At 44.2% G+C, this 18252-nt stretch overlaps 1 protein-coding gene across 1 annotated transcript in view; it reads left to right on the forward strand.

Moving 5' to 3' along the window:
* The first annotated feature begins 5692 nt into the window (after window positions 1–5692).
* LOC150077504 (uncharacterized) overlaps window positions 5693–18252 on the forward strand; it is a 127125-nt gene continuing 114565 nt past the window's right edge. The window contains exon 1 of the mRNA XM_090385926.1: window positions 5693–5916. Coding sequence (XP_090242052.1) covers window positions 5693–5916 — 224 coding nt within the window. The remainder of the gene's footprint in view (window positions 5917–18252) is intronic.

Genomic DNA, 18252 nt, shown 5'->3' on the forward strand with positions numbered 1-18252 from the left:
GTGATCACTTCCCTGTGATAACCTTGTTACACAGTGGGAGACCGTGTCTTCCTTTTAGGTTACCACGGTGGAAGTTTGATCAGGCTGACTGGAATGCCTTCCAACATCAGGCAAATTTTGACCTCAGTACAGTCAGTCAGGAGCCTATCAATGACGCAGTAACGTACATCACAGAAATCATTGTCCAAGCAGCTGCGAATGCTGTTCCAAAAACATCTGCCCGGTTTCCACCATTTCCCAAACCTTGGTGGAATTCCCAATGCACAGCAGCAAAAAAGGCTCAAAACAAAGCGTGGGGGATATTCCGCCGATATCCTACCACTGTTAATCTAATAGCCTTCAAGCGTGCACGAGCCAAAGCACGCTACATTCGCCGTCAGAGTCAAAAGGAATCATGGATCCGTTTTACATCATCTATTAACCAGGCTACCAATTCTAAGGTAGTCTGGGATAAAATCCGGAAAATGAAGGGAAAATATACATCCCACCCTTCTTCAATCCTAGATTATAATGGATGCGCTATTGCAGATCCAACTGCAATAGCCAATGCTCTTGGGGAAACATTCTCTAACATCTCCGCAACATCTTCGTATTCCCCAGAGTTCCTGGTCCTGAAATATAAACTAGAAAAACAGGCACTTAATTTTAAGACCAAGGGCCTCTATCCTTACAACGGGGCATTCACTATAGAGGAACTGAAAAGAGCCCTCACTCTTTCCAAAGCAAGTGCTGTTGGACCAGATGGCATCCATTATGAAATGATTAAACACCTTTCACCAAAATCTATGGATTGTCTGCTCCTTCTGTATAACAGAATCTTTACTGAGGGGCAGTTTCCGGACTCCTGGCGAAAGGCAATCGTCCTTGCCTTCCCTAAGCCAGGAAAGGATCCAAAAGTCACCACCAACTATCGTCCTATTGCTCTGACTAGCTGTCTGTGCAAAATCCTGGAGAGAATGGTTAATTCTCGCTTAATATGGTATCTCGAGTCAAATGACCTTCTCTCCAACATCCAGTGCGGCTTCCGAAGGAACCGGTCCACTTTGGACCATCTTATTAGAATGGAAGCATCCATCCGGGATGCTTTCCTAAAACGGGAACACTTGGTGTCGGTGTTCTTTGACATGGAGAAAGCGTATGACACAACTTGGAGATTTGGCATTTTGAAAGACTTACATAGCTTAGGCCTAAGAGGGCATCTGCCCTTTTTTATTCAAAACTTTTTAGCCAATCGATCGTTCCAAGTTCGTGTGGGATCCTCACTCTCTCGCTCCTTCAGCCAAGAGGAGGGAGTACCACAAGGATCAGTATTAAGTGTCACGCTTTTTGCCATCAAAGTGAATTCAATCACAGAACAACTTCCTCCAACTGTAAACTGTGCCCTCTATGTTGATGACTTTAGCATATTTTGTCAGTCATGCAACATGAGGGTTATTGAAAGACAACTGCAGAAAGCTATTGATCGCCTCAACTCCTGGGCTCTTGCTAATGGCTTCAGGTTCTCGCCGGAGAAGACCGTTTGCGTACACTTTTGTCGTAAGCGTAATCTTCATCCTGAACCTGAATTAAAGCTCGGACAACATGTAATTCCAATAGCAGCGGACACAAAATTCTTGGGACTCGTATTCGATAAAAAGCTGACCTTTCTGGATCACATCCGTCAACTCCGCACAAAGTGCACAAGAGGGCTAAATATTCTGCGCTCTCTTTCCTCAACATCTTGGGGTGCGGATCGATGCACCCTACTACGCATCTATCGTGCACTTGTACGATCCAGACTGGATTACGGGTCCCTGGTATACAATTCGGCCAGAGACAGTGTACTTCGTTGGCTCGATCCTGTCCATCATCTGGCTCTCCGTACCGCTATTGGAGCATATCGCACATCTCCTGTCCAGAGCTTATACGTCGAAGCAAACGAACCGCCATTATTGCTTCGACGTAAGCAGTTGTCTCTAAACTACGCTCTAAAACTGAAATCCCTGCCAGACCACCCTACGTGGCTAACCGTTTTTGAGCCACGATGGGAAAATTTGTACAACACCCGTAAGACTGCCAATCGTCCTTTTGGTATTCGTGTCCAAGAGCTACTCAAAGAATTTAATATAAAGGTAGACAGGGTTGCCCAAACACCAAAGCAACCCCTTCCACCCTGGCATGCTCATGTCCCGGCATGTGACTTGTCCCTTAGAAATTGGGGAAAGTCGGACACTCCATCGTCTGTCTACCTGCAGCTTTTTTCAGCACACCGAGCTGAACATTCTGACTTCGCGCCAGTCTACACAGACGGCTCGAAGGCGGAATCATATGTGGGATCTGCTGCTGTCTTTAGAGACAGCACTACATCGGAGCAGATTCCCTCTGAATGCAGCATATTTACTGCAGAGCTGCACGCTATAAAGTTAGCCTTGGATCACATTAGTGAATGCCAATACCATCGGTTCATTTTATATTCCGACTCTCTCAGTGCGTTACAGGCTTTAATATCTGTGAGATATAATGATCATCCAGTTCTGTCTAACATTCAGCAGAAGATTCGCGTTCTCCATGAACGTGAATATGATATCCGCTTCTGCTGGATTCCCAGCCACATTGGGATTAGGGGAAATGATTTGGCTGACACCGCAGCCAAATCAGCAATCCCTAATAATAATCGCTGCCTGTCAGTCCCCTATACAGACTACAGGAAAACTATACAGCAGAAGATACACTCCCAATGGCAGGATTTGTGGAATAGACAGACTGGGAATAAACTGTATCGTATAAAGCCTGTAATTGAACCGTGGCAGTCTAGTCTGCGCAGGAATCGTAAGGAGGAAGTTGTTCTTGCCCGGACCCGCATAGGACATAGTCATTTGACACATTCGTTTTTGCTGAGGGCTGATGACCCTCCTATGTGTGTGTCCTGTGGCACAATCTTAACAATCAGACACGTTTTAGTTGACTGTACCAGTTTTAGAAATGCTCGTTTTACCGCTTTTAACCATCTGACTGAGCCGTATACACTCAGTCAGATTTTATCCGACAATGACCATGTGTCTGCTATTTATAATTTCCTAAAATCAGTAAACCTTTTTAATCATATTTAAAAATCTTATTATTTTAAGATTTTCCATTGTTACTTATTTACTGATATTTGTCTGTTACAGTTTATACTTGTTTTTATAACCTGACGTAGTGACCTAATTCAGTAGGTCACTGAAACTTTTTTACCTTTTATGACAAGGTTTTGGCGCATTATAGCCATAGTTGCTGATGCGCCAATAAAACTCAACCAACCAACCAACCAACCTGCCCACCCACTGATGATCGGCCAATAGCCGTGAAACAGTGCTGTCTGGGTGGTGGTACTCAACTGAGAATAAGTAACAATAGTCTTCTCTTTTAGTGAAGAGTTACTTATTCGAAGTAGTGCAATATCATGGCAACTCGTCGTGAAGGCAGAGCACAATATGAGAAAGAGCAAATGATGCCTACAACAACTACTTTGTAGTTTATTAAGAGTTATCTATGGTGATTCTAAACACCGATATTATATAGAAGCATATAATGTAATCTCTCTAACAATATGCTTTTTGTCAATTAGCGACGAAGAGACACAATTCGGCCTTAGTTGCCCTTGTGTCGTTAAACCGAACAACAACAACAACTGTTTTTCTCTGCACACGTTCCAACAAATCTGCATGCTTCTTAAATGAAGCTTCCTAACTTTTATGCAGTATTTTCCCCCTGCTGGCAAAATTCTTGTCGGAGTTTGACTCTGAAAAACTCTTATGAGCTGTGCCAGCACAGCCTATTTGCATGCTTTATTTTAATACCACCCAAATGATATGTTATGCAGGGATTACGGCTACTCAAATGCAGTACCTTGCATTATCAAACTAAACTTCACTTGCCACCTTTTAGCCCATCTGCTTAATTACTCCAGATCTTGAAGAAGCATACCATAATTACTGTGATTACATCACCATGCCCATCTTTGCATTAAGTTTGATGATAATTATCAGAAAGCTTAGACATTAATTTGGTTTACCTACATCAGTATTGTTAATAAATATTAAAAACAGTGGTGGTCCCAACACCGAACTCTGTGGAGCCACCAATGCCATATTGTCCCATTTTGTGCACCAGTGGTTTTTGTGAACAGTATCAAAAAGCTTTACTGAAATCTAAGTGCATGATTCCAGAATTATTTTCTGAATCCAGCTCCTTTATGACCATCTCGTATAGATAATCAGATTGGCCAGAGAAGACTTCCATTTAACAAATTCATGTTTTGTTTGCCATACCTGAATTCCTCTCAAAATGGTTCTATTTCTTGTTTAGCCATTGACTCCATTAGCTTCCCTGGCACTAAAATCGAATTTACAAGACTAATTGGCGCCACGTGTCAAGCGATTTATAGAGCGTTCTGAAAAATATACCAGTTTCTTTCATTTTCATTGGTAACTTCCTTTCATGTTTTTGTGAAACAGCTCTTTGTCTCTTACAATCAGTAAGTGAAGACACAGAAAGGAAACTCACCTCTGTTATTTTTTGTCCTATTCTCACTTTTACAGTAACTGCCTGGTCACTAAATGGCACTGCTCTTGCCTCCACGTGGCTGGTAACTTGGAAGAGGAAAGTAACACTCCCAAGGCCTAAAGAGCAAACATGAGTAGTAAAATAACTACTAATACTACAGGGCTTCAAGAGAAATCCCTATCAAGTAGTGATACAGAAAACACAAAGCCAGAAGACAAATATGGACCCTCCAAAAATACCGAAATATATTGTCATACATTCGAGAGGAGATCGGACCTTAGGACACATGTCTCCGTTCGTAATTCATAAAACATTAGAGGGTCTAGTAGGATCTCCGAAGTCGGTTCGACGCCTGACATCCGGGAACATACTAGTGGAAACAAAATATCCCAAACACTCCCAGAAGTTGCTATCAACAACATTTTTTTGGAAGAATACCAGTAGTGGTAACAGCACACAGCATACTGAATTCTTTCATAGGGATGATCTGCCAGTGGGACCTATTAAATGTGTCAGAGGAACAGCTCATAGAATAATTGAGAAGCTAAGGAGTAACAGGAGTGAAGATAATGAATAGCCGAAGGGATGGAAATATAATTCCAAAAAAGAATCCTTATCATAACCTTTAATACTCCAAAATCTCCAACAACAGTCAAAGCAGGATATCTGAACTGCCAAGTACGACAGTACATACCAAATCCATTGCGTTGTTACAAATGTCAGAAATTTGGACATTCGCAAATGGCATGCAGAAACTCAACAACCTGTAGAAAATGTGATGTGATTCTAAAGAAAACGAGACTACAGTTTGTTCTGCCAACATCTTGAAATGTACAAACTGTAAAGGGGAACCCGGCCTACTCAAAAACATGCGAAAAATAGAAACAAGAGAAACTAATTCAGAAATACAAAACAGAACACAACACAACACAACGTACCAAGAAGCAAGGATAATAATACAGCCACGGCCTACAAACAAGCCAGCATCTGCACAAGCAGTAAACCAATATAAATCAGTAGAAGTTCAAACCGAAATTTCTATGCTGTCAAAAGAATCACTTACTGGATTGAAGGCAAAAAGAAATAAAAATAAGCACATCTGAAGAACCAGTGCTAGAAATTTCCATAGAAGAAGATATGGACATGGACCGGCCAAACTACCCTAAAAATGATAAGACAGAGTATAAGAATGCTCCATTACGGAAGCAACCTGAAAGTCCTAGGAAAACCAAATAATGGATCAGTTCATCCAGTGGAACAGCAGAGGACTACGAGCCAATTACAAAGATGTCCAGTATCTAATAACACACAATATGCCAATATGTTTGGTCTTCAAGGGACAAAAGCATACCATAGACAACAAGACACTCTGTCAGTTAAAAATTATAGAATGTATTGGAAAGACAGAATAAGAGAAAGGTCAACACATGGAGGAGTAGCCATCTTGGTCCATAACCACATTCCAACCAAACATTCCTTTAAAAAGCAATATAGAAACAATGGCAGTAAGAATAACACTGAGATTTAGGGTAACCATCTGTTCAGTGTACCTTCCACCAAGACCAGATATACCATTCGAAGTTACAGTGTCTCTCCACAGGAACAGGCGCAATATGGCCAAAGTAACTCTTGCGCCAAAAAAAACCCAACAACAACCATTTGAAGGAATAGACCAACTAATCTCCCAACTCTCATCACCTTTCTGTATAATGGGAGACTTGAATGGGAATAGTCATCTGTGGAAAAACACTGACATCAACAGACGAGGACGAATAATATAAGAAATAATAGACCATCATAAACTTTCTCTACTCAATAATGGCAAACATACGTACTTTCACTTTCCTAGTTGAACAACCTCAGCGGTAGATCTAACTATATGCACACCATTCCTTCTCCCCTCGACGTGGGCACCTGTACGTGGTGAGGGGACCTCCCAGTGACGCTGCTGGACTTCCAGACTAGCATCACTGGGATCCAACGCCCACAGCCCAGGTTCCAGGCTTACATCAATGGAATCCGGCGTGTTTGCCGTGCGCTGCGACCCGTGGAAATTCGGAAAGGGGGATTCTGGTGGTTGAGGGGCCCAGCTTCAATACACCACTTTGGCCCCTGCTTCGACAAGACGGGTGGTCCTGGAAGGCCCGGCTAGGATCAATCGGCTAGTAGGCTCGCCTGCGAGGGTCAACCGTGTCAATGCCACGCCCCTACCCTCATGGTCCGAGGGACAGGATTCAGGCTGGCGGCGGTGCGGGTATAGTGTCTGGGTAGCCCTGGCGTCCCACTCCCGAGCGCATTTATTGCATGCCGGGTAGTGGGCGTCCCTTTGGGCTCCGTGGTGGGTGGGGAGCCCGGGCACTGAACAATTAAAAAAACTCCATGAATCCTGATAAACGTATTCCTTCAGGGGCCCCAACCCGGTCCCTATCTGAAAATAACGAGAGGCAGATAGCATTATTGCTACAAAGAGGCAGCGAACCGAACTACCATCAGGGCCTGTCCCAAGGTTCTTAATAATGCATTCCACCAATGAAACACCGATTGGTAAAATGTCGCCCTTTTTTATACAAAAAGGGTTGGATGGGTTAGCAGGTACACCCAAGTCAGTTAAGAGGCTCCGTTCTGGGGACCTCTTGATTAAAACAAAAAATGACGGGCAGTCTGAACATCTACTCCGAGTAACATCAATCGGAGGTATACCCATAACAGTGACACCACACAGAACACTAAATTCATCGAGAGGTGTCATTTCGGAGTGGGACCTTCTCGACGTCACCGAGGAGGAAATCTGCTCCGAATTACAACCACAGGGAGTTACTGCCGTCAAGAGAATTACTGCGCGAAGGGATGGGAAAATTGTTAAAACCAGGAGTGTTATCCTGACTTTTAACTCTCCCAAACCTCCTGATGAGATTAAAGCTGGATACATCAACTGTCCAGTACGTCCATACATTCCGAACCCTTTACGGTGTTTTAAATGTCAGAAGTATGGACATTCTCAAATGGCCTGCCGTGGAGTCCTTGCATGCGCCCGCTGCGGTGCAAAGGACCACGAAACAACAGCATGTTCAGCCACTAAACCCACCTGCATTAACTGTGAGGGAGAACATCCGGCCTATTCAAGGGCATGCCAGAGGTGGAAAGAAGAAAAAGAAATTCAACTGCTGAAGGCAGAGCTAAACATATCGTACCAGGAGGCAAGAAAAGCAGTGAAACCTCTTAACATCAACAAACCTACCTACGCCCAGAAGGTAGCAGAGAAATGTTCGATTGGAACTCAGACGGACATGTCCGTCCCTCCAAAAGAATCATTTACTCCCATTGCACGTTATCTTTTAAGCTCCCAAAAACCTGCACAGAAGGACCAATCAGCTGCCACTCCTATATCGATACCTCCTAATGCTCCACAAGTAAAGAAAGCAAAAGAAAAGAATAAGAAAGGGGAAGTAACACCTAGTACCCAGGAAAACATGGATGTCGAGCAGAAGGAGGTACATGATGAGTCAGTTTTGGAACTCTTCGCTGAGGAAGAAATGGACACAGGACAGCGTCCATACTTCCCCAGGAAAGATAAATCCAAGACTGACAAAATTAAGCCCTCAGCACCTCGGAAGCCGCCTGATGGACCCACCAAGTCCAAATAATGGCTAAATTCCTACAGTGGAATTGTCGTGGATTCCGGCAAAATACTGACGACATCAAGGCACTCCTGCAAAAGCACAAGCCAGTTTGCTTTTGTATGCAGGAGACTTATTTAAAGGCAAATGATGACCCCACCATGCTTAACATTACCATCATTCGTAAGGATAGAATTGTGGATGGGTCTGCCCACGGAGGAGTCGCAATCCTCGTCGGCAACCAGATCCCATTTCAGGCTTTGCAGCTTACAACTAGCATTGAAGCTGTAGCAATTCGCCTTACAGTGGGGTTCTTATTAACTGTCTGCTCTGTTTATTTGCCACCTGGGATTGACATCCCCCAGAAAGACCTTGATGATCTTATCATGTAGTTGCCTTCCCCTTGTTTAATTCTTGGGGATTTCAATGGACATAACACTCTGTGGGGTAGTGCTGACATCAATGGAAGGGGACGAGTCATAGAGCATATGCTCACTGACAATGATCTCTCCCTCCTAAATGTGGGAACAAACACCTTCTTCCACATGCCTACCCGTACATTCTCTGCCATTGATCTTTGTATCTGCTCCCCTTCTCTCCTTCCTTCATTTACTTGGGAGGTAGAAGAAAATCCATATGGAAGCGATCACTTCCCCGTGATAACAACCCTAACTAATGGTAGACCCTGTCTGCCATTTAGTTTACCGCGGTGGAAGATCGATCAGGCTGACTGGAATGCCTTTCAATATCTGGCAAACTTTGACATCACTACAGTCAGTCAGGAGCCAATCAATGAAGCAGTCATGTATGTCACAGAAACGATTGTCCAAGCAGCTGCAATTGCAATCCCAAAATCATCCAGCCGGTTCCCACTATTCCCCAAACCTTGGTGGAATTCAGAATGCACTGCAGCAAAAAAAGCACAAAACAAAGCGTGGGGGATATTCCGCCGTCATCCTACCACTGAAAATTTAATATCATTCAAACGTGCACGTGCAAAAGCACGTTATGTACGACGTCAGAGCCAAAGGAAATCTTGGATTCGTTTTACATCTTCCATAACTCAGGCTGCTAGCTCAAAAGTAGTCTGGGATAAGATCCGGAAAATGAAGGGAAAATATCCACCATGCCCTTCTGTGATCCTCGAGCATAACGGATGTCCAATTGCAGATCGAACTGCAGTAGCAAATACTCTAGGGGAAACATTTGCAAAAATATCTGCAATAACATCTTTTCCCGCAGAGTTTTTGGCCCTGAAAATGAAAATTGAGAAACACCCACCGTACTTCTCTTCAAAAGGGCTTGAATCGTATAACAAGCCCTTTTTACATGAAGAATTAAATGCAGCACTTGCCCTCACGCATGCAAGTGCTGTAGGGCCCGATGACATCCACTACGAAATGTTAACACACCTTTCACCACAATCTAAGGATCACCTTTTAATTATGTTTAACAGAATTTTTATTCAGAAACAATTTCCGGATTCCTGGCAAAGGGCTATCGTCCTTGCTTTCCCAAAACCAGGAAAAGATCCTAGCAATCCAAGTAACGATCGTCCTATTGCTCTGACAAGCTGTTTGTGCAAAGTCCTGGAAAGAATGGTTAATGCACGCCTCGTATGGTATTTAGAAACAAATGGTCTGCTTTCCAGGACACAGTGCGGCTTCCGAAGAAATAGATCCACTCTCGATCATTTAATCCGATTGGAAACGTCCATTCGTGATGCTTTTATTAAATCCGAGCATTTGGTAGCAGTTTTCTTTGATATTGAAAAAGCGTACGACACAGCCTGGCGATTTGGGATTTTGAAAGACCTTTATAACTTTGGTCTTAGAGGTAACCTTCCTCTTTTCATTAAAAACTTTCTTTCGAATCGCCAATTTCAAGTCCGTTTAGGATCCACCCTCTCTCGAGTTTTCTCTCAGGAAGAGGGAGTCCCACAAGGATCCGTTCTAAGTGTCACGCTTTTTGCAATCAAAATAAACTCTATCACAGAACAACTTCCACCCACTGTAAACAATGCCCTCTATGTAGATGACTTTGCTATATTTTGTCACTCATGCAATATGAGGGTCATTGAAAGGCAACTGCAGAAAACCATTGACCATCTTACAGCTTGGTCTTTGGCTAATGGGTTCAGATTTTCATCACAGAAGACCGTTTGTGTACACTTCTGTCGCAAACGTAATCTTCATCCTGACCCAGAATTAAGGCTTGGGCAAAATAACATCCCAGTTTTAGCAGAATTCAAATTCCTTGGACTTATTTTCGACAAAAAGCTGACATTTTTACAACACATTCGTCAGCTGAGGACAAGGTGTATCAAAGGGCTTAACATCCTTCGTGCCCTTTCGTCAACTTCATGGGGCGCAGGTCGTTCTACCCTTCTTCGTCTGTACCGAGCACTTGTCCGCACCAAACTTGACTATGGGTCTCAGGTTTATGGTTCTGCTAGAGATAGTGCACTTCGGTGGTTAGATCCAATCCACCATCAAGCCATCCGGACAGCCACTGGAGCATTTCGCACATCTCCTGTCCAAAGCCTTTACGTTGAAGCAAATGAACCATCTCTGTCTCTTCGACGTAAGCAGTTGTCCTTACAGTACGCCTTTAAATTAAAATCCCTGCCCGATCATCCCACGTGGCCATCCGTTTTTGAGCCGCGCTGGGAAAACCTCTACAACACCCGTCGGACTGCCAACAGACCCTTTGGTATTCGTATTCAAGGGCTGCTCAATGAGTTAAACTTGACGGTAGACAACGTTGCCCAGTCACCAAGGCAATTCTTTCCACCCTGGCATGCTTATCTTCCAACTTGCGACTTCTCCCTTAAGATCTGGGAGAAGGCTACTACACTGCCATCTCTCTACCAGCAACTCTTTGCATCACACAGACAGCAGTATTCTGACTTTCTGCCAGTCTACACAGATGGCTCAAAGTTAGAATGTCATGTGGGATCTGCTGTTGTATTCCCTCACAAAACATTATCCTATAAGATCCCACAAGAAACTAGCATTTATACTGCAGAGTTGCATGCAATTCAAACAGCCCTAGATCACATTAAAAACCCCTCAACGTGGGCACCTGTACGTGGTGAGGGGACCTCCCAGTGATGCTGCTGGGTTTCCAGATTAGCATCACTGGGATCTAACGCCCATACTTTGGTTCCAGGGTTACATCTTTGGAATCCGGCGTGTGCAGCCGTGCGCCGCGACCCGTGGAAGCGGAAAGGGGGATCCTGGTGGTTGAGGGGCCCAGCCTTAATACACCACTTTGGACCCTGCTTCGACAAGACGGGCGGTCCCGGACCGGCTCGACTGGGATCAATCGGCGGGTGGTTCTATACTGCTAGGGTCAACTGCGTTCCAATAAGTCTCCCTCCCTTTGGTCCTGGGACGGGATAAAGACTTATTGGTAACGTGGGTATGGTGTTCTAAGCGAACTCGGCGTCCCATTCGTGTACGCAGTACCTGCTAGTTCACGGGTGGGCGCCCCCTCGTAGGGCTCCGTGGTGGGTGAGGTACTTAGGCATCAGACATTTTTTCTTTACTCTCATGAGTAATTTAAATCCTTCTTTTGGGGCCCCAACAAGGCCCCTACCTAATCGATCGTTAGATGAGAGTGGAAGTAATTCAGCTAAAAGAGCCAGAACTGAGGAGAAAACAACATCTGTGACACCTCTTTTCCTCATTCTCCATTCCACCGGAGAGCAGTCACTTGGGAAAATGTCACCCTTCTTCATCCAGAAAGGATTAGAAGGGATGGCAGGTTCACCCAAATCCGTAAAACGGCTGCGTTCTGGAGATATTCTAATAGAAGCATCAAATGTAAATCAAGCTGAAAAGTTTTTGAAAGCCACATCTATAGGGGGAATACCCATCATCACAACCCCTCACAAAACTTTGAACTCTTCAAGAGGTGTGATATCAGAGTGGGATCTTCTTCACGTTTCTGAAGAAGAGATCTGCTCTGAATTAAAAGAACAAGGAGTAACAGCTGTCAAGCGAATATCCATGCGTAAGGATGGGAATCTTGTCCCTACCCGAGTTCTCATCCTAACATTCAACACCCCAAGGCCTCCAAGTTCCATCAAGGCAGGGTACTTAAACTGCCCAGTGAGGATTTACGTTCCAAACCCACTGAGGTGTTTTAAATGTCAAAAGTACGGCCACTCACAAACAGCTTGTCGTGGTAACCCTGCCTGTGCTCGATGTGGTGCTAAAGATCACGAGAGCAAGGAATGTATAGCTCCTAAGCCTAACTGTATTAACTGCCAAGGAGAGCACCCTGCATACTCTCGAGCATGCCAGCGGTGGAAGGACGAAAAGGAGATACAAAAGTTAAAAACGGAGCTAAACATCTCCTACCCAGAGGCCAGAAAACGCATACAACCAATAAATAGCGGAAAGCCTTCATATGCTCAGAAGGTTTCTGCGAAGTGCACTATCGGTACACAAACAGATATGACTATACCACCAAGAGAATCATTCACGCCGATTGCACGCTATTTATTGAGTTCACAAAAGCCCACCACAAAAACACAATCAGCTGCTACTCCAATATCCGTACCTCCTAGTGCTCCACCACTAACAAAACCAAGTGGTAAAAAAGAGCAACCAAAATTAACAGAATCAATGGATGTAGAGGACAAGGAGGTACCGGACGATTCAGTCTTGCAACTCTTCGTGGAGGAAGAAATGGACACCGGACAGCGTCCATTCTTCCCCAAAAAAGATAAAGCCAAGACTGATAAAAGTAAGCCCTCAGCACCTCGGAAGCCGCCTGATGGACCCACCAAGCCAAAATAATGGCTAAATTCCTACAATGGAATTGTCGTGGATTCCGGCGAAATACAGATGACATCAAGGCCCTCCTGCAAAAGCATGAGCCAGTTTACTTTTGCTTGCAGGAGACATATCTAAAGGCAAATGATGATCCCACCATTTATAACATCACAATCTTTCGTAAGGATAGAATTGCGGATGGTCCTGCTCATGGAGGAGTGGCTATCCTTGTGAGTAATCAGACCCCACTTCAGCCTTTGCTAATTACAACCAGCATAGAGGCTGTTGCAATTCGCCTTACAGTGGGATTTTTATTAACGGTCTGCTCTATTTATTTGCCACCTGGGACTGACATCTCCCAGGAAGACCTTGATGATCTTCTAACGCAGTTGCCACCCCCTTTCTTACTTCTTGGGGATTTTAATGGACATAACACCCTGTGGGGTAGTGCTAACACCAATGGAAGGGGACGGGTCATAGAGCGTATGCTCAATGACAATGCCCTTTCCCTTCTAAATACTGGAACAAACACCTTCTTCCATATGCCTACCCGTACTTTTTCTGCCATTGATCTCTCTATCTGCTCCCCTTCTCTACTCCCATCACTCACTTGGGAAGTGGAGGAGAATCCATACGGAAGTGATCACTTCCCTGTGATAACCTTGTTACACAGTGGGAGACCATGTCTTCCTTTTAGGTTACCACGGTGGAAGTTTGATCAGGCTGACTGGAATGCCTTCCAACATCAGGCAAATTTTGAACTCAGTACAGTCAGTCAGGAGCCTATCAATGACGCAGTAACGTACATCACAGAAATCATTGTCCAAGCAGCTGCGAATGCTGTTCCAAAAACATCTGCTCGGTTTCCACCATTTCCCAAACCTTGGTGGAATTCACAATGCACAGCAGCAAAAAAGGCTCAAAACAAAGCGTGGGGGATATTCCGTCGATATCCTACCACTTGTAATCTAATAGCCTTCAAGCGTGCACGAGCCAAAGCACGCTACATTCGCCGTCAGAGTCAAAAGGAATCATGGATCCGTTTTACATCATCTATTAACCAGGCTACCAATTCTAAGGTAGTCTGGGATAAAATCCGGAAAATGAAGGGAAAATATACATCCCACCCTTCTTCAATCCTAGATTATAATGGATGCGCTATTGCAGATCCAACTGCAATAGCCAATGCTCTTGGGGAAACATTCTCTAACATCTCCGCAACATCTTCGTATTCCCCAGAGTTCCTGGTCCTGAAACATAAAATTGAAAAGCAGGCACTTAATTTCAAGTCCAAGGGCCTCTATCCCTACAACGGGGCATTCACTATGCAGGAACTGAAGAGAGCCCTCACTCTTTCTAATGCAAGTGCTGTTGGACCTGATGGCATCCATTATTAAATGATTAAACGGCTTTCACCAAAATCTATGGATTATCTGCTCCTTCTTTATAACAGAATCTTTATTGAAGGGCAGTTTCCGGACTCCTGGTGGAAGGCAATCGTCCTTGCTTTTCCTAAGCCAGGAAAGGATCCAAAAGTCACCACCAATTATCGTCCTATAGCTCTGACTAGCTGTCTGTGCAAAATCCTGGAGAGAATGGTTAATTCTCGTTTAATATGGTACTTAGAAACAAATGACCTTCTCTCCAACATCCAGTGCGGCTTCCGAAGGAACCGGTCCACTTTGGACCATCTTATTAGATTGGAAACATCCATCCGGGATGCTTTCCTAAAACGCGAACACTTGGTGTCGGTGTTCTTTGACATGGAGAAAGCGTATGACACAACTTGGAGATTTGGCATCATAAAAGATCTGCATAGCCTTGGTCTTAGGGGACGACTCCCCATTTTTATTGAAAACTTTTTAGCCGATCGATCTTTCCAAGTTCGTGTTGGATCCTCACTCTCTCGTTCCTTTAGCCAAGAGGAGGGAGTACCACAGGGATCAGTTTTAAGTGTCACGCTTTTCGCCATCAAAGTAAATTCCATCACAGAACAACTTCCTCCAACCGTAAACGGTGCCCTCTATGTTGATGACTTTAGCATATTTTGTCAGTCATGCAACATGAGGGTTATTGAAAGCCAACTGCAGAAAGCCATTGATCGCCTCAACTCCTGGGCACTTGAAAATGGTTTCAGGTTCTCGCCGGAGAAGACCGTTTGCGTACACTTTTGTCGTAAGCGTAATCTTCATCCTGAACCTGAATTAAGGCTCGGACAAAATGCTATTCCAGTTGCGGCGGATACAAAATTTCTGGGACTCGTATTTGATAAAAAGTTGACCTTTCTTGATCACATTCGTCAACTCCGCACCAAGTGCACAAGAGGGCTAAATATCCTCCGCTCTCTCTCCTCTACATCTTGGGGAGCAGACCGATGTACCCTCCTTCGGCTTTACCGTGCACATGTGTGATCCAGACTAGATTACGGGTCCCTGGTATACAATTCGGCCAGAGACAGTGTACTTCGGTGGCTGGATCCTGTCCATCATCTGGCACTCCGTACCGCTATTGGAGCATATCGAACATCTCCAGTCCAGAGCTTATACGTCGAAGCAAACGAACCGCCGTTATCGCTTCGTCGTAAGCAGTTGTCTCTAAACTACGTTTTCAAACTGAAATCCCTGCCAGACCATCCTACGTGGCTATCCGTTTTTGAGCCACGATGGGAAAATTTGTATAACACACGTAAGACTGCCAACCGACCTTTTGGTATTCGTGTCCAAGAGCTACTCAAAGAATTTAATATCAAGGTAGACAAGGTTGCCCAAACACCGAAGCAACCCCTTCCACCCCGGCATGCTCATTTCCCGGCATGTGACTTGTCACTTAGAAATTGGGGAAAGTCGGACACTCCATCGTCTGTCTACCTGCAGCTTTATTCAGCACACCGAGCTGAATATTCTGACTTCGCGCCAGTTTACACAGACGGCTCGAAGTCGGAATCATATGTGGGATCTGCTGCTGTCTTTACAGACAGCATTACATCAGAGCAGATTCCCTCTGAATGCAGCATATTTACTGCAGAGCTGCTCGCTATAGAGTTAGCCTTGGATCACATTAGTAAATGCGAATACCAACGGTTCATTTTGTATACCGACGCTCTCAGCGTGTTACAGGCTTTAATATCTGTGAGATATAATTCTCATCCAGTTCTGTCTAGCATTCAGCAGAAGATTCACTTCCTCCGAGAACGTGAATATGATATCCGCTTCTGCTGGATTCCCAGCCACATTGGGATTAAGGGAAATGATTTGGCTGACAATGCAGCCAAATCAGCAGTTCCCAATAATAATCGCTGCCTGTCAGGCCCTTTTACAGACTGCAGGGGCCCCGAGTGCCAAGCGAGTGATCTAGCGATTTACAAAGCGAATTTGAAAGCGTTTTTCTAAAGAGCAGTTGATAAAGAGATTTCCAAAGGCTTTACTTTCAAAGTTATTTATTTTCTGGCCCTTTGTAAATAAAGAAGGAAGCCTCCTACAAGAAAGGAAAGACACCTTTCTTTTGTATATATAACTACTTTTCTAACACACTAACCACTAACCTTTTATCGCTTGGTCACTGGTGGCACCGCTCCTGCCTCCACGTGGCGGGGCCGGTAACCTGGGGGATAAATCAACCCTCGGGGCTAAAAGGAGCAGTAATGGAAACGAATGAATTTCCACGTCTAGAGCCCAAGAGTGCTCAATATGACAATCGTGAACCCGACCATGACTTTTCTACCTCTAAGAGAATGAAAAAAGATGCAGGCAGACAGGAATCACCAGCTTTCCTGATTATCCATTCTCTGTCGGCACAGCCTGTTAGCAAGCTCTCCCCTTTCATGGCCCCAAGTGCCAAGCGATAGGGACCAAGCGATTTTCTTAAGCGAATTCTAAAGTGATCCTTCCAAGTGATTTTGTTCTCTTTCATTTCTAGCCGCTCTTATTCTCAGTTCATTGTAAGTGGTTCTTCACTTAGCAGATTTTAAGTAGAACCCAGGAAGGAAAATCACCTTTCTTTTTTAGGATATTTATCCATTTTTTCACTAACAAACTAATCCGCCAGCCGCTTGGTCACTAGGTGGCACTGCTCCTGCCTCCCCGTGGTGGGGCCGGAAACCTGAAAGGAAAAATAATCCTTTCAGGGCTAAAAGGAGCAACAATGGACTTGACAAACCAGGCTTCTCCTGGAATTATGGATCAAACTGATCACAATCGGCAGCAAGATGATCCTAATCCATCTACTGCCAAAAGACAAAAGAAAGATGTGACCCACACCATCTCGCCACTCTTTCTAATTGTTCATTCACTATCAGACCAACCAGTTTGTAAACTTTCTCCCTTTGTTATACAGAGGTGTCTAGAACATATAGCTGGTCCACCGAAAATGGTTCGCCGCTTGAAATCAGGCGACCTTCTGATAGAAACGTCAAATCATCGACATTCTGAGCTTCTTCTTGAAACCAAAACTTTTGGAGGGATTCCCATCAAAGTCACTCCACATGCCACTTTAAATTCATCTAAAGGGGTTATCGTGGAATGGGACCTCCTAAATAGCTCTGAAGAAGAAATCGTACAAGAGCTACAAAACCAGAATGTCATACATGCCAAAAGAATCCTTATTAAAAAGGATGGAAACCTCGTTCCAACTCGCACCATCATACTTACTTTCAGTACTCCAACTCTACCATCATCAGTCAAAGCCGGGTACCTGAATTGCCAGGTAAAGCCATATATCCCCAATCCGATAAGATGCTTCAAGTGTCAAAAATATGGCCATTCCCAAACAGTATGCAGAGGACAAGCTATTTGTGCCACTTGTGGCTCAAAAGAACATACCTGTAAAGAATGCAATACACAGTCTCCTTGCTGCCCAAACTGCAAAGGAGACCACCCTGCCTATTCCAGAGACTGTAATATATGGAAAAGAGAAAAGCAAGTTCAAAAATATAAAACTGAACATAAGGTAACATATCAAGAAGCCAAAAAGCAGATACCACTATTTCCAGCAGTGAGATCATATGCAGCAGCAGCAGCAACAGCAGCAACTACAGTACAGAAAACAAAGGTAATTGCAATACAGACTGACATCACAATCCCGCCTAACATCTCAATAGCAGATTGGGCACGTAACATTCTTATACAAACAAAACAAAAAGTAGATCAGGCAATTAATACACCCATTGTAATCCCACCAGATGCTGAAGATCCAACACCAACAAGCAGTACAAATTCCACCAAACCTGTTGAAAAAACACAAAAAAATACTGACACTATGGAAATTGATGAAAAGGAGAAAGAAGATGAACCAGTTCTGGAACTTTACGCAAATGATGACATGGACAGTGG

The sequence above is a fragment of the Mastigoproctus giganteus genome, chromosome 12, assembly GCF_048544385.1.
Source record: "Mastigoproctus giganteus isolate SK-2022 chromosome 12, ASM4854438v1, whole genome shotgun sequence".
NCBI classification, from domain to species: Eukaryota; Metazoa; Arthropoda; class Arachnida; order Uropygi; family Thelyphonidae; genus Mastigoproctus; species Mastigoproctus giganteus.